Source organism: Lagopus leucura, unplaced genomic scaffold, assembly GCF_019238085.1.
Source record: "Lagopus leucura isolate 7727_CA_CO unplaced genomic scaffold, USGS_WTPT01 Super-Scaffold_100002, whole genome shotgun sequence".
In the NCBI taxonomy this organism is placed as follows: Eukaryota; Metazoa; Chordata; class Aves; order Galliformes; family Phasianidae; genus Lagopus; species Lagopus leucura.
Genome location: NW_024962263.1, coordinates 32358804 through 32380193, shown reverse-complemented (window position 1 = coordinate 32380193; position 21390 = coordinate 32358804). Strand labels below are relative to the sequence as shown.

The 21390-nt window shown below is 37.6% G+C and overlaps 1 protein-coding gene across 1 annotated transcript in view; it reads left to right on the top strand.

Annotated features, from left to right (window-relative positions):
* Positions 1-21390, top strand: part of AHRR (aryl-hydrocarbon receptor repressor) — a 66003-nt gene that overhangs the window by 40745 nt on the left and 3868 nt on the right. The window contains exons 4-8 of the mRNA XM_042869794.1: positions 16155-16244; positions 17422-17548; positions 18828-18961; positions 19637-19833; positions 20717-20835. Of these exons, the coding sequence (XP_042725728.1) occupies positions 16155-16244; positions 17422-17548; positions 18828-18961; positions 19637-19833; positions 20717-20835 (667 nt within the window). The remainder of the gene's footprint in view (positions 1-16154; positions 16245-17421; positions 17549-18827; positions 18962-19636; positions 19834-20716; positions 20836-21390) is intronic.

Here is a 21390-nt window from a genome sequence, read left to right as displayed (position 1 = left end):
GCCAGTTCACAGTTCTTAATCACTTGGGGTGAGAGCCAAGATATGTTGTACTTGGCACACATTTTGAGGGTACCAACAACAGCTTGCCAGGTTTCTGATCCGACCTAAGATTACTCTGGGATGTTTTAATTTATTCTACTTCCTGAACTCTGTGCTCTGAAGGAAGCAGTGTGTGGGGAAGTTATTCTTTCTATGTTTTTGTATCCCCTTTAAGATGACTTTGTATTGGCAGGGTGGTATGATACTGCTACTGAGAATTGGATCCATTAATCTGGATGAAGAATTAATACAGCTGTTAACTACTGAATCACAGATACACCTGCGTTTTAAACATATGATGTAATTGTGCCTTTTATGCACTTAAGATCCTTGGAAATTCCTATTTAATGAAGATTACATATGTATAGTTGAATTGGATAGAATAATATTTGTGGAATAAAAATCATGTTACAGTGACAGCCTTGAGATATAGTTAAATGTAAATTAAATAATAACCTTCAGCAAATGGATGCTATAGACTATTAGAGAGAAAAGAAAAAAGAAAACTTTTTTAGCATGGGAGCCAGTATGATAACTTCTACAAGTCTATGGAGTCAAAACTGGCACACTGCTTTTGTTCCTCCTCATACTTCAGAAGATTTTAATTTTGCATTTCAAAGCAAGTGGCACAGAGGCATTTGATTAATTAGCATGAGTGCCAAAATGGGATATTTGGCTGTCAGGTATTTTGCAACAATTTCCACTCTCTGGAGTAGTAAACACAAGGCAAACAGTGAATGATAAATATGGTGAATATATAATTTTTAATGATGTTCTCCTATCTTTAGACTATGCTTTGTTTGGTATATATTACATACCCACAATTTATAATCATTAAGGATCTTCAAACACATGGAGAGAACGCTGCCAGTAATTTCATATAGTGCCAAATATTACTGACTATGCTTATGGTCTGATATGAATCACACTCTTATTTGAATACATGGGAGACTTTTGTCCTGGATCATACTTAATATGGATCACTATCTTGATGATTAAGTGCATGTTGATATGAATGTGTTAGCCAGGAATGTTTGACCTAGAATAAAAGGGTGAGTTTTCCTTAGGACTTGTTGAGAATGTTCTCTGGGGCCTGAGTTTCACTCATCCAGATGCCATGGAATGTGATGAAGAGTGGGTTTGTGTTGTTTCATCAAATTTGCTATGTTAGTTGTTGGGGGCTGTGCACTTTTCACTAAGTGGTTGCATTTGTGATTCCTTCTGAAAAGAAGCAAACAGCCTTGCTGGCGGTGGCAATGTTTTATGCACTGACTTGTGTGTCTGGCCACTTTACTTGCTCTCAGAAGATGCTTTGCCACTGTCAAATGCTGCTTTCCTTTCATGACACCACTTCACACTTTGCAACCTCTCCTCGATGCTTTACTTAAATAAATCAGGATAATCTGAATCACCAAAATACATGTGAATAATAACGCTTCTAGCTGAAGCAATAATGGAGAAACAGAGATAATTGCATTTTTTTCCTGGTGTGGAGGATCACGTTTGCTCTATGTATAGGTAGAAATATGGAAGAACAAGACAGCTAATTACTGGTACATAATTTATCTGTGCCTCTCCAGCCTTGGAACAATGCAGTACTTCCCCTTTCAGCTTAAAAGAAAACAATGAAATTAGGCTGTCTTCAAAGTATGTTTAAAATGCTTTTTATTTCTAAAGGCCTGTGCCACAACATGTGTTTTTATTTAAGATTTTATAGAGATATTTTTACAGCTAAAATCAAATAGCTTTCATCAGCAATAATGAAATAAACAATGATACCAGTTTATCAAAGACTTTTTAGTGGAGCACAGCAGGTATCTAAATATGTAATTTCTTCCAGAGTTTTAAGTTTAAGGATCAGTTCTTCTGAGTAAAAGAGTCTTTTTTGCCATAATTTAGTTTTCATTTGAAAGAAGACAAAGAAAGCCCTAATGACCAAATCCGATTTTATTAATGGTCTTTTTCAGTATATTCCATTCTTTCAATCTTTGCTCTTCTTGGAGACTTCGGACACCAACAGTTTGACTACGGTAATGATTTTGCACTCTTGTAATGTTTTCCAAGACAGGTGGTATTGCAGCCCTTGTTCCACATGCCTTCCTGCAAAAAAAGGCTGCATGCCATTTCTGAAGCCTGTTACTGAATGTTTAAAGAGCGCTGGGCCAAACCTGTAACCAGAAAAGTGGGAGAATAAGTTGTATTGGCAGTCAGTAAATCCAGATAGAATTTACAGGGTGCGGTGATGGGGTGGAGAAACGCAGTAAAATGGTTACTTGGAAAAATGAAAATGAATCACCAGTAGTTATTTAGGCACTAGCCTTGACGGCAGTACTCATCCTGTGGCTGTTAGCCATCTCATACTCTTCCCCCCAGCTATGCTGCTCTCAAATCCAGGCTGAGTTTAGGCTGTAGTGTAGGTAATATCTCATCCCAAGAGCATCTCTAATTTCCACGTATTATGCACTATCCCATCTGAGGAATTAAACACCCACTGTTGAGAGGATGGCCCTCTCTGGACATTCTTTATCATGCAGTCAGGCAGTGGCCCATTGTCACTGCTGGTGCTGCTTCTTGCTTAAACATCACCCATCTACTGAGCTGCACCTGATGAAAATTGTTACTTTGCTTTTATGGCCCACCTCAACGCTGCTTCTGCAGCATTCATGCTCTTTATGAAAGTATTTGCTACTGAGGGAGCAATCTTTGTGGTGCTTCCTTCTGCAGCACAGGATTTATGGTGTCTCTGTCTCCAGACATACGGACATAATTCCTTACAGGTGTGAAAATAGTACTTTATGCCCAAAACATCACGAGTATTAAAATGAAATCTGGATGATCTGTCCAGCTCCTTAGTAGATGTTAATGGAATAAGACTGCCTGGGTCTGTCATGCATTATCTCACTGATGAATACTGATAAAGGCCAGAGCTGTCCTGTTTAGCCATTTCCATGTTCACTGGCAACTCATGCTCTTTTAGGGAAGGCCCATTTTGATTTCTGTTAATCCTCAACTTTTAAGCCTTCTGAGTACAGAAACCAAATTTCAGTGATTTTGTCTCATGTTCTGGTTTATAGCTGTGCCAAAGAGGCATCATACTATAATAATATTTCTTAATTCAGTGATACCATACATTTACCCGTGTTGAGCAGAGATTTAGCTATGTATACTTCAGTTACTATTTCCCTGCTAAAAACAAATGATGACATAGGTGAATAAGAAAGTAGTGAATTTGATTGCTGTTTTGCCACAAAACCCTAGTGTGGGAGAAGAAATGCAAAGGTCTTTCAGGCATAATCTGAATTTCAACCTGAATGGGTGACTGCAGGTTTAATATATCTGTGTGCTGAAGAGAAAGAGCCCCATAGCCTGTATTTCTCTACATAGAGTGATAACAGGCTTACAAAAGCCTGCCTGGCATCCACTGATGTCAAAAATCACCTGCTCTTTCAGTTGAACCATGTTCACCTTCCTGCACCCCTCTCCACTGTTCTGGAGCAGCTGGTGGTGAGTAACTACTTCGATCTTTATTCATGTTAGCTTGCTGGGACACTAAGCTCAGGAGGCCCATGTTGCTGCTGGGTACTCTTAGATGTCATTATGCCTATGAAAGAGACTTCTATTGTTCTGCACAAACACAAAAAATACCTCTCAGTTTTCACCAGTGGCAGAAAAAAAGAAGTTATTGACATTTTGTGCATTAACTAACAAAGTCTCTATGGCAAATGGAGTTTTCATGTTCTATTTGTATGCCTTTGTTTCAGCACTTGGCAGATGAATTTTGCTGCCTTGAGTTGCAGTTAACACAACTAGTGGGGCAAATGAGGTGTCTTGCTTTGTAACCAGCACCATATGCGCTTGCAATGGGCTGTTGATGCAAAACAGAAAGCAGAGTCAGGTGTAGAGCTGCAGTCTTCACCAAAACCAATGGAAAGCCAGTTGGAGTTTTTGCCTAAGTAGAGGATTCAGGATTTAATGCAATGGAATCCTATTATTTAACAATCTGTAGTTACATCAGAAGTGACTGCAAATAGTAAGATTTCTGGGAGTTACTTTCAAAAGGGAGGTGTATGTACACATTTGGCACAGAAAGGTACTTCCAGGTGGCCTCTACTGACAGTTTGAACTGGAGTTCAAGTTTCATTCCAAGGGAGTTGGAAAATGATACATTAGAAAACATCCTATTGGTGCTGTTCTTCACCCTGCTTAAGGAAATAACATAGGAAACCTTTTCCCACTTGGTTTCCTGTAATTTTTTTAAACTTGTTAGTGTAATTCCACTTCCTCCTTCCAAACTGATTTATGTAATCAGTACTTGATAAAACTATGCTCTTGAAAAAGGTACACTAGGTTGAATTTCAGTCTGAGAGCAAAAGATTTGACTCTTCCTGTTATTTTTTAATTTAAACTTGAAAAGGAAGATTGGGAGTCAGACAAAAGTGCACGGCTGTTACACAGGGCTGTGACCAAGGCACAGACTTCAGAACTCGGAAGCTGGTAGAGAGGAACTTTTTGATTTATTCTGCTCTTGAATTCCTTTTCAGCTTTCGACGGCGCTTTCTTTCTCACCGCAGTCCTTCTAAAATAAAGCTGTTAGGTTATGATACGCAGCTTCACCTTTTAATTTGCAGGCTTAAAATGCAGCCACCAAAATAGGAAGTTCTCACAAAGCGTTCTTGGTCTTGGTGCATTTTCTTTCTCAGTTAATAAGTTTTACAAGTTACCCAAATAACCCTTTTGCTTTTCTTTGTTTTCAAACATGAACCTTATCCTAGTGATTCAGATGACATGATGTAAGCTGACATTAGTCTCTTGGGATGATTAGCAGAGAATATATCCATGAAAAAAGAGCCATAAATGGGGTCAGGAGTAACTTGCCATCTTTATCACATGAGTACATTCACTTTCTGCTTGGCAGGCACAGGCGGAACACAAAGGAACATTTCAGAGTTCTTGGTCCCTCTTTTTTTTTTTTTTTTTCTCTCCTTTTCTTTACAAATGGGCATATTTCTAAAATCCAGACTTGAAATTTGGCATGGGAACAACATTCTGCAAAAAATATCCTTTCTATTGCCCTTTAAACAAACAACTAATGTTCTCACTTATTTCTTTTTTTTTTTGCTCTCTCAAACAAGTCTGGACCGAAAAGCCTGTGACTTCTGAATACTGTTAGATCTCTACTCCAGTTCTCAGTGTTACTGTTACTACTGCAGCAATCACAATACTACCATAGTGCTTTGGGTTCTGAAATTTAGGCTGCAGCATCATTCAGCTTGATAGATTGCTGGAACTGAAGAAAAAGATGTGAACCCTTTCCTTCAGATTTACAATCTAAATGTGAGATTACAGATGTTTTCCAATGGACAACATGACAACAATGCAGCAAAACTGTAATCATAATAGCCAGGCATCATTGTGTACAAGCTGCCTGGACTGCACAAGTCCTGACTTCTGAAAGAATATTGAGGAATAATTTGAAGGAGAAAGCATCTTTTCATTGTGTGAAACCTTTTAGCAACAGAGACACCACTAAATGCTGGTTTTCAATTCTTGCCCATGCATGAGAGAGAGCAACATTTTGGAATGGTGACACCTATCGTTTCACTTCTCCAACATGGAATGGAAGATTACAGACCTAGAGGTAGTCAGCTGGAGCTGATCTCAAAATCAGGTCAAGCAGCTGATATTTAATGTGATAGAAAAGGAGGAGTCAGCAGCCAGCACAGGTATGCAGAGGGGAAGGCAGCATCGTGTCAGTTTACATTGTCATCAGAAGAGTCAATTTCCATGTGTCAGGGCAGAGCAAACATGCTGCAGTGTTTCAGATGTGGTAAGAGGAGGCCTGGCTGAGAAACTGTATCTGTACTGGGGAGCAGGGAAGCTGTCTGTCAGCTTTGGACATAGACCAGATGTGAATCCGGATTTAAGATCCCTTACTGCTGTCTCCAAGCTGCTCATCACAGCAAACTCCACCCAAGCTCACTTTTCACAACCATTTCCTCTGTTCCTGCTCAGGCTATTTCAGTGCCTCTGGAGGCAGTCCCATGGCCACGTGACCTCCACAACAAAACATATTCTCTTGTTTCCACTCAATTAGGTTTTTTTTCTCTCCCTGACTCCAAACTAATCATTGGCAACTGTTCTTACCAATCAGTAGGTTCAGTGTCTGTGTGCAAGCGCTGTGTCGTATCCATGTGCTGGGGTTTACTGTTGCTAGAACTGGACTACTCACGTCCAGGTAGCTAAGGAAGTCATAACACACTGTTGTGTCCTTTCACGTTTCTTTATGACTGTTTGCTTTTGGGGAAGTGTCCATTTGCTGAAGATGGCATAGTCATGTATTGTTTAAGAAAAGAAAACAAGAAATAGAAACCACCTTAGATAGCTCTTGCATTCAAAGATAACTTACATTTTCACAATTTTACATTGTTTAGCCAGTCTTGAGCAAGAAAAATTATAAACCAGAAGCCTAATCTGTATTTGCAGCTTGCTCCCAGTCTATTCCTCATTCTCAAGTCAGAGAATGTAATGAGCTTCAGCCTAGATAGCTTCCTAGGAAGGTGAAATTACAATCAAGAAAGCAGATCTAGGCAAGAATGTGTGCTGTCTTAAGAATTTTTGCAAATTTGATGTATTTTTTTGTATGTGTGGTTGTGTGGTTTTCAAAAGAAACAAATAGATGCTTTACCAGAAATAGAATGCCTTTCTTTTTTGTTTGCTTAACTCATAATAAAAGTTGACTACTTTTTGATAGGTTTGAATGGAAAAGAAAACTGATATTGCAAAGCATGCTGTTGACCATTAAGTATAGTGTTTTCTATTATCGAGGATATAGTGCTGATTAGGAGAAAAGAGGACAAAGAATGACCTTTCAGATAGTTCTGCTGCCTTTTTAGGAACTTCATGTGAAATGGCCATCATTCTGATTTTAGCTGTCCTTGGCATTTTATGAGTAGAAAAAAAAGAAAAAGAAAAAAAAAGATACTTTTAATATGGTGTTATAATTCAAGTTCTTCCAGAAATTCCTAGATGCAAAAGCTGATGATGCCCGGCAAAGAGACATTTTCTCCAATGCATTTCACACCCTCCTTCCTCCTCCCAGTACTACAAAGTCCTCAGGATTCTCCAGTAACTGAGACTGTTGTTGTTTGTTTGTTTGTTTGTTTGTTTTAACAATGAGAAAACCAATGTCTACTCAGATTAAACCAGAGACTCACAGAAAGGCCTGGGTGGCGTCTTCACCTGGTCTAAAATTCAACTTAGGATTTGTGCATGTTACTAGTGCTTAGAGGGGCTGTGTCTTGTAATTTTCCATCTCCACTGTATCCCGGATGATCATAGCAGAATCAATGTCTGCTGCCAGTGGGGGACCACTTACATTTATACAGGCTTTTTTACAGGTTACAAAACATGCATGAGGTGATAACTAAAGCAACAAGACTCTTCCCAAAGACAAATTATGAAACATCACACTCCCTTAAAAACTTTGCTGACCTGAAACAGTGCTTTAAAAAGCTGTTTTAGCATCTATTTCTGGAGAGAATGTGGAGTGCAGGTTGTTTTTCTTTCTTTCTTTTTTTTTTTTTTTTTTTTTTTCCCTTTCAAAAATATGTCTGAATTAGAAAATGCAATATATAGTGTTAAATGCACAGAAAAATTATAGTCTGAAATTAGGACATTGCATTCAGCGTTCAGTCCATTGGCGTCAGCATTGTCTCTTTTAGGCTTTGATTTCTTGCAGTAAGAGCTGTCTGCTCTTCATGCTAGTTAACAAATTGCAAGTGTGAATAAAAGTCAGCTGTGGATGGAATATTATGATGGCTTCTTCTCTTCAAGACTTGATACAGTTACATATAAATAACGCTAAAAAAATTCCAGACATTTAGTACTTACATATGTCTAATTGTCCAATATGTTGGATAAATATTACTCAAATCTCTTTTCAAAAAGTTATTTCTGAGGAAGATAATGGGTAATCTTACTACATTTGTTATTGCAAAGGCTACCTAACTAAATTTGTTATTAGAAGTGCAGAGTAGTGAGCAATCAATGCTTCATTTTGAGTCTTCTCAAATAGAATTAATCAGACTGGCATTTTCTATATTGAAATTGTTGAGGAGAAGCCTGAAAAGCCCAGAGCAGCTGCAGGACTTAGAAAGAATGATGGGCTGAACTTGCACTAAAGATATGATATTGCCCCATCTTTACTTCCATCTGTGAATAGAACATCTGGTTCTGAGAAAATGGAATGAGAAACTGCATAAATCATTATAAAGACTGTTTCTATTTCCAAGTGTAGTCCAGGGCACATTGTTCATGAAAGAGCATTGACAGTAGGGTTCCATTACTGGTAAAGCACAGTTTTAAATTCAACATCCATGATTCATGAGGAAGCTAAAGAAAGATAGCAAGATTATGTCAAACTTCAGTATCCTTTCATGATAATTGCTTAGGTAAATGACATATTACTCACCCAGGTACTTGTTAGCATACTACTAATTGGAGTAAGAATTTGTATGTATTCATAAAATATTTTTCCTGACAATTCTAGAATTCATACTTATGAATATTCTTCTTCTTTAGATCCCTATGTGTAGTCCCCATTACTTGTGCAATCTCAGGTGGTATTCACATACTTCATATACTTGCCTCTCATTTGAAGTCCTCATTGTTAATGCAAAGAAAAGAATTGGTGTTGTTTACAATCAGGCATGAAAAATCGATCAAACTTTGCCATCAATAGTAAGCACTGTTGGTGCTTCCAAACACATATGCCGTGTAACAAATCTGTACTGAACTACTCGGTGTCACCCTTCAATTCACTTTTTCAAAGAAAACTTTCCCTAATCTTTATTTAAGCTATTGCTTAGGATTGCTCAACCCTAGAAGCCTGTAGCACAACTTACATTCTAACGTCCAGCGATTAGTTCTTGTGAAAACAATTGGGTTCAGTTGGCATGCGTCTCTTTCTAGAGAGCACCGTACCAACTTTTTGCAAATTCAAAATCAAATGATGCTTCAGTTCAGCCTGCATATAGCTCTTGTTTCTCAATACTGTCTTTGGCAGAGTGGCTTGTTTTGAGGCCCTGTGCTCAGCAGAGGCCAGTAGTTTATGCCTATAGGAACAAAGGGAGTCTCTACCCCAAGGACTTGACACAGGCTTAACAAGCTTTGTTGCAAAAGCTTAGCTTGGAAATAAAGTATAAAGGAAGAAAAGCTACATTTGCATTTCTACATCATGTAATCAGAACAACTTTAAAGGCAAAGTTGTTTTTGGTTGTGTGCAATACTTATTATGCATCGAGCATATCAAAAACATTATCACCATGGTTTAAAGTGCGTTTACATGTGTGCACACATTACAGTCTCACTCTCCAGAGAACTACTATGTTTTTTTGAAAGTTTATAGCTCACAATTACCAGCGCCCAATGACTTACATTTTCCTAACTGATTTCCAGCAGGCCAGTTTTGTCTGCTGCCTCCTGACAAGCCGCAGCATTCCAGCTCCCTCTTTAGACTGAAGGCACATATGTAAATAAGTATCTCCAAGTTGATCTAATTCTTTGGTGGAAGTGATATGATAGTGAAAAATGGTGTTACACTGAGTGAATCATTTGCCTGTGCATTTTGGATGGCAAAGCTGTTCCGCCCAACAGTAAACATGAGATCCAGGGCTCTAAGGCTTATGTGGACGATCTTTGAAACTTTGGCTGAGATCTGCTTTGAGCAGTGCAGCAGTAGATGTTGAATTTCCATTCTGTCTTTAAGGAGCCTGAAATGATATCCGGGCTCAAGGAGGTAGGAAGGAATGTGAATGTGGTTTTATGTGGGAAGACAAGAAGAATGAAAGGAGTATAATTGATCGTATGTGTGTATTTCTTCTACATTTATGCTGCAGATTCACTCTTGAATATTTTCACTTGGTTCCACTGTCATGCACACATCTGCCTATGAAAAGCAGTCAGACCCAGCAGCCCCTCTGAAAGATTTCCCATGTAAACCCAGAGCTGTAAGCTTCAGCCTGTAGGATCTGTTTCCTCCCTTGGCTCCAATGATGGAAATTTATATTCTGTTCTGTTTCGTTAGCCTGAAAACTAACCAGTACATGCAAGTCTTTGATCAAAACTGAATGCTAAAAACAATTCCGCCACTCCCCCTTTGCATTGACTAGTGCTTAGTCACCCAAATGCTCCTTTTGAAGTTGGTTTAGATACAAAGAAATACATAAGCATCCTAAGGGCTAGGAGATACTGTACATACCGAGCAAAGGCCATCTTCTGATGTCACTCGATACAGTATTTCTGAATAGTCTTTTATGCTGGGTTTTGTTGCAGGAATCTGTAAGTGTTCCTTTCTCTTTGGTTTATAAGGAGAAGCTTAGGGATTCTTTTGTGATTTTTAGAAGAGTAATAGTGCATCCTAGAGACACCAGTGGAAAGAAATACTGATTCGTTAAACAATATGGCTAAAGACACATTAACTGCCTGCGTTTTCCTCCTAATACTCGTAAGACTTCAGCATGAAAGACAAGGGTGAGTATATCATTTCCAGAGTTTTTAAATAGCTTCTTATTTAGATCATCAGAAAATGGCCCCATCCTGCATAGGACACAAAACCCAGCAACACACTATTAAATGAAACCGTTCCAGATAAACTGCAAGCCAACTGACCCTGGAAATTTAGTACCCAAGTTGCGTGACTTGAAAATCTGTTCAAAGCAAGGCATGGCTGCAGGCCTTGACTGTTGTACTTTAGTAACCATAGCAACATGGTCTCTGGAGACCGAATGCTAGTGAGTTTTCCTTTATTTCAAGGAAGAGTAATAAGAGAAATGTGGCTTGGAACTTCTTCTTTTTTTTTTTTCTTTTCTTATTTTTACTATGCCATGACCTTGACCAAAATATCTTTGAAGTATTTACTGGCTGATTTTCTGCAATGGGACCAGAAAAAAATATCAGGATATATAAAGGCTGTTGCCAAAGGAAGTCCTATCTTCCTCAAAATATTTGCCTTCATTCCCAAAGAGAACCTCTTTACTAATAATGTTCCTAAAACTTCTTAATGGAAGGAACTGATAACTTTCATCTCGCAGCTACCGAGGGCAGCAGAATAATGCTGTACTTTCTTTGAACTGACAGATTCATTGTTTTTTGTTTCAGTAGCAGGTGCGGCTTTTCGTGAGTACATAATTGGATGTACATGTTTTCAAAAGAACACAGGCCTCTGTCTGGTGCCAAGCTCTTTTTTTTTTTTTTCTTTTTTTTTTTCCCCACTTGGAAAAAAGGAGTGATTTCATTTCTAAGCACAATGTAGAAAACTCATGTAAGTGTTTTTAAAAAGCCAAATACAAACAAACAAATGTTCACAATGCATATTTAAGTCTGTCTCACATGTTTCAGCTATTATTCTGGATTAGAAATTCCATCTGTCATTGGATCCATATGGTTTACCAAATGGCAGTTTACAGCTATGCCTTTTTGCAGATTAGAAGTTAGTTGGTTTCTGTTGCAGGAGTTCCACTGTCTGCACTAATGTCTTTGCGTGTGCGTGCATGCTTGTGTTCGTGCGCACAAATATATGCAAATGGCTACCAATTATTGAAGGATGCAAGTGAACCTTATTAATTAAAACACACCAGTTGCACGCAATGAAAATAACATTGAAGTAGGGGGCTAGGTTATTTTCTCCCCTAAAATCCATGAGCCCTGCTTTAAGTTTTCCATTATTTATGCTCAAAGGAATAAGCCAAGGTGGGGAGAGCTGCTCTTGACTTCTCTGTGCTGTCCTGTCTGTGTTTTGGGCAAGCAGATGCTCTTTACAGAGCATTAAGAAGCACTTCGGTAGGCAGATTTCTGGCTGCCTGGCCAGGTCTTCGCATGTTAGGCAGAGTGAGCTGCAGTGTGAGGCTGATCCAAGTCCTCTTTCCATCCCTTTTCCTCCTCCCAGGTTACTGATAATACAGGTAGGTATCTGCTGTTTTTGACACAGCACCTCAGTGCAGTCCCCCACACAGCGGGAATGAGGAAAAGGTATTGCCAAGGCCCAGAACTTCAGTTCAGAAACTGAGAATGTCTAAAACCATGAACAGAGCTGTACATTTCATTGTCCCGTTAATTATGAGACCTGATAACTTACACCCAAAAAGCTTTGAATAGTTTCTGTTCATTATCATACATTGAAGCTGTCTATGCCTTGCAGTCAGTTCAACAAACCATCAGCGTTCTGTCCAGAATAATGCAAAATCTCCATGTGGTGTTCCTGTAAAGAGCTTGAGTATGGACTTCTATATCATACCTAAGAGATTTCTTTGAGAGATCAGAACAGGTATTTTCCTACTAATTTGCAATCATTACGACCCACATCTGGGTAGACCTGTGCTAGCAAATGCCCTTCTCCTTTTCCACAGCCACAGCCAGTAGGTCACAAAAGTATGAATCTCAGCCCGATTCTCATTCTATTCCAGTCTGTCTGTGCTACAGATGCCAGATTTCACACTGAACAGCACTTAAAGGTAATATTAAGAAAACATTTGGAGTCACGGGTAACTCATTGGATAGGAAGTTCTACTCCATGTCCAGCTTTTTTTTTAACTTATTTTTTTACTGTGGTTGAAGCAGCAGGTTTCCCAGCTAAAATGAGGTTTAGGCACATGGAAGTTGTGTTAATCTTCAATAGCTTCATGTGGCTTCGTAAAAATTGTTTTTGCACCAGAGTGGGTTATGCTTTTCCTGCCTGCAAGGCAGAGCATCTGATGTCTGTATTTGGGCCACGAAAATCAGAAACCAGGAGATGCGTAATTGAGAGATCTTAGCTCAGAAAAGGAAATCAGCATTTTGAGAAGCAAAACAAAAACAACGGGAAAATCTATGACTTTCTTAATTTATATCCCTCCTCAAATCCATACTCATTTCTGATTTAACCTTGATACATGGCTCCTTGGACCTTTCTTCCACTTCTTTCCTTTTACTCCTTCCCACCCTTCCTTAACACCTCTCCAGATGCAGTTCCCACTTCATTGTTCTGAACTCTTAGAAATACACATGATCCCATTTCCCGTTCCCATATTTACAAACCTGGTCCAGCCTAATTCTGGCTTAATGAAAGAAAGACTTGTGAAAAGAATAACCTGCCCACATTCCACTGGAGGGAAACAAGTTTTACATTTTAAAGCAAGTCTCTTAGGGTCCATGTGCATATGTTCTACGTGTTCTTAATTTCTAGCTGTGCAGGCTAAACTGGAGGTCTTTTGGAAACTGCATGGTAACAGCTACAGGCATCTGCACAAAGGAGGTCTGTTAATTGTCCTATGGTTATCTTTATGGAAATTTTTAGTCTGCCCAAATTAAAAGGCCTGCCAGATGTTCAAAATGTAATGAAATTCCTAACATCACATCACTGATGGTTTCATTGCTGTGAAGATGAGTCCAAAGGGACAAGATGCCAAAAATGCTTTCTTGTCTCCACTTGATATTGGAAATGGGTATGACAGATACTGTCTTTGGAGGCTTCACTCCGAACACTGAAAGGCACAGATGTGAATACGTAGAAATCTTGGCATGCTGATTTCTGTGTGGTGATGTCCTGGGATGAATTTGGACAATTTTTTTGAAGTAGAAAATAGCACCAAGCCATCAAGAGCTTGTGGTTGAAGAGTAGACATGGATAACTTGTGAATCCACTAGCCAAAGATATCGCTTATTCTGAAAGGGATCTAGATTGATGGAGCACTCCTGGAGATGAGCACAATTTGCCCTTGGCTGTTCTTACAGCTGACTCATACTTGACATCCATTTGATCAAAAGGGATGCTGTTACTGCTTTTTCCAGATGTAGGTAAGCCATTGCTGTCTGATTGCTAGCTTTTTCCAGTCACCATTTCACAGCTTTGTCAAGGCCCAGAGCTCCTGGCCACATGTGGCCCCACTGGGCCAAGTTTCCAAAGGTGCTCCACATTTATGGTTGGGGTCAAATCTTCTGAGGAGGTCAGCCTATTGTATGCTGAACTCTTGAAATTCTGCCCACCATTGTCACAGTTGGAACAGGCTTTAAGCAGTCTTGGAAATCTGGTCCTTATTTAGGAACTCAAAAGAGAACCAAACTCAGAAAAAATATGGTAGTGTATCTACTAACTGAGCAATTGAAAATTTGCTCCCACTGTGCTTCAGGCTTCAGGATTAGCTCAGGATTAAGACACTCATCACAGCAACTGTAAATTGAGAGAAAGGTGAAGTAAGGATAATAAAAACAGAGCAGTACTTCATCAGCAGCTGTTTCTACTGCAATCTCAAAAGACCTGAAAACCATCTCAGGATAGGATCATCTCATCTGCCTTGGAATGTGAACCTGTTGGAATGAAAATATGTCAGTGAATCTTTATCAAGGGAGGAGAGGCAAAATTAGTCGGACTGCAGGCAGCGTGATGATTGTTAATGTTCATGTCATGTATTTCATTTAATTCTTACTTTTAATTTCAGTTATTTTCTTGTTGCTTTCCTTACGTCACTGAATTCATTAACTTAGCATTTTTCTAGACTAAATATTGTTCTCTATCAATGCAATATTTGTTGCCCGATTTTAATGATTGCATTTTTTGCAGTTTTTCCATGTTTGTCTTTTTACGAAAGCTTAAGAAAATAACCATACCTCAAAATGCACATCAAACCTTAAAGCCATAACTATAAGAACACATGTGTTTAATTTTCTTGTTGGAAATTATTACATTATCTGTATATTTCAATGCATATAAATGCAAAGCATCATGGAATGGAATGTTTTAAACCATAACCAAAAAGAAGTACTTGATAGATGTTATTAATTTTAATCATGTGAATTAATGTTAATTTCAAATTCAAAATAGATAATAATATTGTCATGTAATATGTAGTTATATTGCAATTAGCCTCCCTAACTTTTGCAAAAAGCATGTTCCAGGTTGTTATTCATTATTTCATTTCAGAGAGAGCTTTCTGAAAAGGTATGGAAACTACAGCAATGTTTGTAAGGAACCAAATTTTTTTCTAGTTCCTTGTATTCATTATATTAAGAATCTCGGTAAGATCAGTAAGTATCTTATTGGACAATCAGTAATGATTTTAGTACAAGACACTGGATTAGAACTTTGTTGTATCATCAGACTTCTAAAAAGATAAGGCATATTTCAAGCAAAAAATATATGAAATTCAAGACATTTCTACTTGAAAATGTGAGTCAACATAAAGCATGTAACTGTTAAACTTATGATTAAAGTAGCTTACTTTACTAAATTTGCACAAAATCCCTACCTGCCTACAGAAAAATGTGGTGTCCAACTTCTTTACAGAGTGATTTTTTTCATATCCATTCCATATTGCAAAGGTAAAGGGGAAAGAATTTTTCACTGCCCCTTCTTGTGACACAGCTAGAGGTTGTAAAGCAACAGCAGAAAGTAGCAGGCTCAATGAAACAAAATGAGATAGAGAATTCTTTCAAGTTTTTCTACCTTAAACTAAGCTGTTAAACTACTCTGTTGCAACAGCTTAGGGGTATAAAAAAGTTCATGTGGTTTCAAAATGCAGTTGGACAAAATCAGCAAGATTTATTAAAATAGTTTGGGCTTTGACAGGAATATTCAAAGGTTATTTCAAAAGTTATTGAAGACAAGGGAAGTACTTGAATTGTGGGTGGCAGGAAGACTGCTCTAGGAAGCAGTTGCACTCTTTTGCTACTGGAGTCCGGATGCTAGGATTGGGTAGATTTTTGACAGCTTAGTCTGGCTGGCAAAACATATGTGAATCTATGTGAATCTATGAAACTGAAAACATTTCCACCATCTAAATCCCAGAAATTTTACTCTGAATTGCAAAAACAAAAACAAACCCCAAAACCAAACCAAACCAAACCAACCAACCAACCAAAAAGAAAAAAAACACAAAAAAACCCAGCAAAAACATGCTACATTTATGTTATTATTTTTCTTCTGCACTTAGAAAATAATATTCTATAGTTCTACAGTCACAAAGACTGTATGTTCATGTTTGTTCATATTTGAAATCAAAAGGAGACTAAACTAGAATGTTATTTAAATTATTAGACCCATTTTTCCCTTTATTTTCTGATGATCATTATTTTCCTTTCTTTAGTCACTGAACGGTTTTGCATTGGTGGTGAGTGCAGATGGAATGATATTTTATGCATCATCAACGATTGTGGACTACCTAGGGTTTCATCAGGTAACTATATTAGCAAATATATAGAATGCTTAATATTGCAGCCTTTCTAATGACTTTCCTGCAGTCATTCCTGCCAACTGGCTTTCTAAAACATAGAACACTTTGTTGTTTTGCCCTATTCTTCTACTGCTGGTTGGATATACAGCATTACTATTTTACTATGCCATTTTAGACTTTTTTTTTAATCGGAGAGTTGAAGAGGAATTCTTTGTAATGTCATAGCATGCAATTTCCTTTTGTAAAGTTTTTGTTGGCAGAAATAGGATTTGCTAGTAAAATCAAATTCATCCTTTTGTATAATGTTCTGCTATTCTAGACTGGTTGCTTGCACAGAGTAAATACGCTCATGAGTTGGAAAGGCCCTCTGGAGTTTGTCTGCTCCAACCTCCTCCTCAGATCTGGTCCAGTTGAATCAGGTTGCTCCAGGACTTATCTAGTCAAGTTTTGAGATCCTACAGCCCCTCTGTTCTACCCTTACTGCAATTTTTTTTCCACTTTACCCTTTACCAGCCTTATTGCAATTTCTTTTACTTTATCAAGCCTCGGTTTCTTTTCCCGAAGAACCCAAAATTAGAGAGGATTTTGCCTTTGTTGAACTTCCTGAGGTTCCTGCCAACTAATTTTTACAGCCTGTCAAGGTCTGTCCAGCTCTCCCTGATTGGTACCCTTAGCAGGCCTTTTGAGGCTGTGCTCTATCCCATCACCCATTTGTCAAGAAATTAAACATTGCTGGACCCAGCATCAGTCCCTGTGGGACACTACTAGCTGGCTGCCAGTTGGACTTTTATGATTCACATTTGCAATATGCTATTAAAAATAATCTTCTGAGGATATTAAGTCAAAAAGCAGATGTGAAAAACAGGGGCCTCTGAAGTAACTTTCCTCAGTGAGTCTTTGCTTTCAAAATTCCCTACATCAGTCATTATTTTTTTGGAAAATAGCAACCCAAATTCTTTACTGTGAAAATGAGGAGGCTGCCCAGAGAAGCTGTGGATGCCCCATACCTGGCGGTGTTTGAGTTAGGTTGGATGGGGTTTTAGGCAACCTGGTCTAGAAGAAGGTGTCACTGCCCATAGCAGGGGTCATTCCAACCCCAAGTATTCTATGATTCTAATAAATACAAGAGTCTGCCCCATTAAACCTGGGGATTAAATGTTGCTTGTTGTAATTCTTTCAGACTGATGTAATGCACCAAAACATATATGATTACATTCACGTTGACGATCGCCAGGATTTCTGTAGACAACTGCACTGGGCCATGAATCCACCTCAGATGTCTGGACAGCAGCTACAGACAGAAACAGGTAGGACTATATAGCGTTAATTGGAAATGTACACATCACTGTACAATTAGAATAGCCCTCCACCTATTGCCCGTTCCTTGTCAAGTTAGACTCTTCACTGCAACACTGCGTAGTGTTACTTATAGTGTTAATATCCCCAAAATGATGTTTCTCCCTGATTTTGGATTTTTCATGCTGCCGTGTACTGTTGAGCCTAGAATGTTGATGTTTCCTTTTCTTCCTCTGACTAATGTGCTTATGAATATTCTTATCAAGACAGAATAAGCAACATCAGTGCTCATCCTACCTGTCTTTTCTTCACACTAATCAGGACATGAGTATTTCTCTCAATAACAGGAAAAGATAAAAAACATGCAAAATTGTTCTATGCAGTACCACAGTGGCTACGTGTCTTTCTGCCATTTGTTTTCCCACGTGAAGTTGTATAAATCAGAGTGTTTAGAAGAACAAGTAGGATCCCATTTAAATGTATGCATTCCACCAGAAGATAAGGAAATAGTTTTTCAGATGAGCGGGGGGGAAATTGGAAGAAATCCTGCAGCAACTTTTATGAAGTCTCTCTTTAGGAACAGAGTCATGTACTTTCATAGAATTCCAAAGTTAATAGATAGAATGTATTTTGAAGGGAAAAGATCACAAGAATTTTGCAAAATTTTATACGCAGTATGCAGAAAAGAAATGGAACAATGTGCATGAGTATTTCAAACTATAAAAGTTATAAACATTTGAATTTTTTGTCCTGAGTATACACAGTGGAGAATTTTAATTCCTGAGTTCATTCTTCTGTATGTATACTTGTGTGTGTCTTTTGGGAAATAAATGTTTCAAAAGCTATGCACCTGTAGTCCAAAAATGGCAAATGCTTCATTCAAAACCGAGAAGGCAACAGCTGAACGTTAGCTAATCAGCCACTGTTCATTTGTTTTATTTTTGCTTTTGTTTTTCTTGCATTAGCATTTTTTTCCTGATTTTGTTGCTTTTTCTAATGTACAATCTCTAGTCTCTGATATTAAAATCTGTAACATCTGTTGCCCTACTCTGCATCATTAAAACCGACAAAAATTCAGGAAGTAAAGCAAAGTTTTTGAAGAGAGTCACCTGAATCCCATCGTAAAGCCTGTCTTTTTTCGTTTGGTAGAGCATCTCCAGATATGCCTGTACATAATGCAGTTAAATATTCACCCCTCTATAAAACAGCATTTAGCAATTTCCTTTTCAAGTGGGTACAGAACAGCTTTATTCTTTTCTAGTGTGATCTGATACATATTGTTGTTGACAGGAGAAGAATATATTCTCAGTAAATTGTTTAAAGCACAAGAGAATGACAGCACAACAACAGATTATTCTTCCTTCTTAACTCGTTGTTTCATCTGTCGAGTTCGCTGCTTGTTGGACAGTACTTCTGGCTTCCTTGTAAGTCTAATTTTACTTAGACAACAGTAGTCATGATGCACTAGATTTAAATTACTTCAGATGAAAAATAGGGGAGCATGCATAGATTGCTTGCAGCCATAGATAGAATATGCTTTTCACTTGTTGTACTCTAACAAGAAACAACTGAAGACATTTATTAATACGTGTAAAAAATGTTGGAAGAAAAGGCTGTAATATTTCAAGTTGAAAGAACTGATAAATGTTTATGTTTTAAGCTCTCTTGGACAATATCTGCCCACTGTTTGCACAAGCGTGGCAAAACTAAGTTTCAGTCATTAGCATTTATTCATAAAGTGTTACTTAAAGGAACAGGAATAAAACTTGATTCCTTTTTCACTTTAATAATAATAAAAAAAAAAATTAAAAAGTCTTTTGCATTCTTAATACTCTTGCTATGAATATTCTTGCTAAGAGTGGCTTATTTCTAGAAATCACTTCTTTGCTTAGTAAAGACCAATCTTGGTTTTTCTTCTAACAATGACAGGTTTGCAAAGAAAATGAGGAATAGTGAGAGATAGAAAATTGTTTTTTTTTCTCCCTGTTTCAAAACTGGTTTTGTTGTTACTTATTCAATAGGTGGCATACTTACTGGCATTTTTAAAATGTTTATACATGAAACGCGTAAGATAATTCTGTTGTGTTCTTATATAACAGACAATGCAGTTTCAAGGCAAACTGAAGTTTCTTTTTGGACAAAGGAAGAAGTCCTCATCAGGAGCAGTATTACCACCTCAGCTGTCCTTATTCTGCATAGTGGTACCACTACTTCTCCCTTCTGTGACAGAGATGAAGATGAAAAGCCTGCTTGTGAAAACAAAACACAAAGCTGATGATGCAGCAGTGAATGCAAAGTATTTTCAAATTAATCATATAGCATTTAGTAAAATGTACTGCGAGCTTCCAGTTTATTAAATGTACAAGTGATGCTAAATGACTCTCTATGTTAACTTTTTCTTAGAAAGTAAATAAGCATCATTTATCTGGATTCTCCTTCCTAGTCTTTGGAAGTTATCAAAGAAATATTTCATTCTACCAGCTGTAACAGCGGAAAAACTGGGCAGTGATTAAGGATTTGACAAAAAAAAAAAAAAAAAAAAAAAAAAAATTAATATATTTCCTATCCCATTTGTATTATTATTATTTTATTTATATTTAAAAAGAACCAACACTTCAGTGTTTCATTTGGTTCAGGTTTAAATCATGCTGTCCAAGGATGGTCAGAAAATGTATATAGCAATTTCTAGTCTGATGGTCTTAACGAAGGCAAAAGTTTGGAAAGGATTATTACAGAATTTACAAACTTTGATACATATTTCCAACTAAAGATTGGAAGAAATCCATTTAAATCACATGATTGTTGCAGACTGAAGTCATGGTAATCTTTAAGTGCACTGCTGGTGAGTAAGTACTTTGAACGACAAGCAGAGCAGAATGAACACAATGCTTGTCTCAATTCAAGCTGGAACTTACTATTCCACATATAGTAAGCCATGAGCAGAATGCTCCTAAATATAACTATTCCTTTGAATTGAATGCAGAATTCCAGTCATACTCCAGTTTGAGCAACTGTATGATGAAACATAGATGATTATTTAATGTTGGTTATTATATATTTAAAGCATCAATCTTTGAAAATGGTCAACAGCTTGAAAATCACACATCTTTCAGAGTTTGTAATTTTGCTTTGTTGTTATTTGCTGACAAGGAATTTTCCCCATTTTCTGACCCTTACAGCTCCAGTTCCAAAGGTAATTCAGGTCTGTGTGAAGCAGCAGAATTATATGGAAGAAATAGTCATCATGAAGGTGCAACTTTTGCTAATGTATTACAGATTACTGAAAACCAATTCAAAGGTATATATGCTAAGTACTTTTAGTGTATATACAGCCTGTGGAGAAAGAATCTTGCCTTTTCTTTTCACCTGGTAGGCTTTCCAGGTGTCAGTCCCATTTCTCCCTTTTTTATTCTTTTCTTTATAACAATCATATCTCTTCCTATGTGAAGAAAACTAGAAAATATATTATTGATGCTAGTTTTCCCCAAAGATCAGAAAGTAGAAGGAAAATGAAAAAAAATATATTCTCTTGTGAACTCAGATTTGCTTGTGACTTTGACTCACGCTTTCCCAGTGTTTGGGTGTTGCAACACTGTGAGAATCTATGCTGTATTTCAGATTTTTGCAATGGATAGAATTCTCATGGTGAGTCTTCTCCAAAGGGCAACTTCTTCTGTAGAATTGTAGTCAGCCTTTGGTTGTACCTGCAAAAGCCTGTAACTTCTTTAACACCATTGTTACAGCCTCATTTTTCATTAATATTTTATCACTGATACAGGAATACTATTGAGAGGGAGAAACTGCTAATGAAATAATAATACTGAAATACCTTTCATTACAGCTTAAGTGGTTC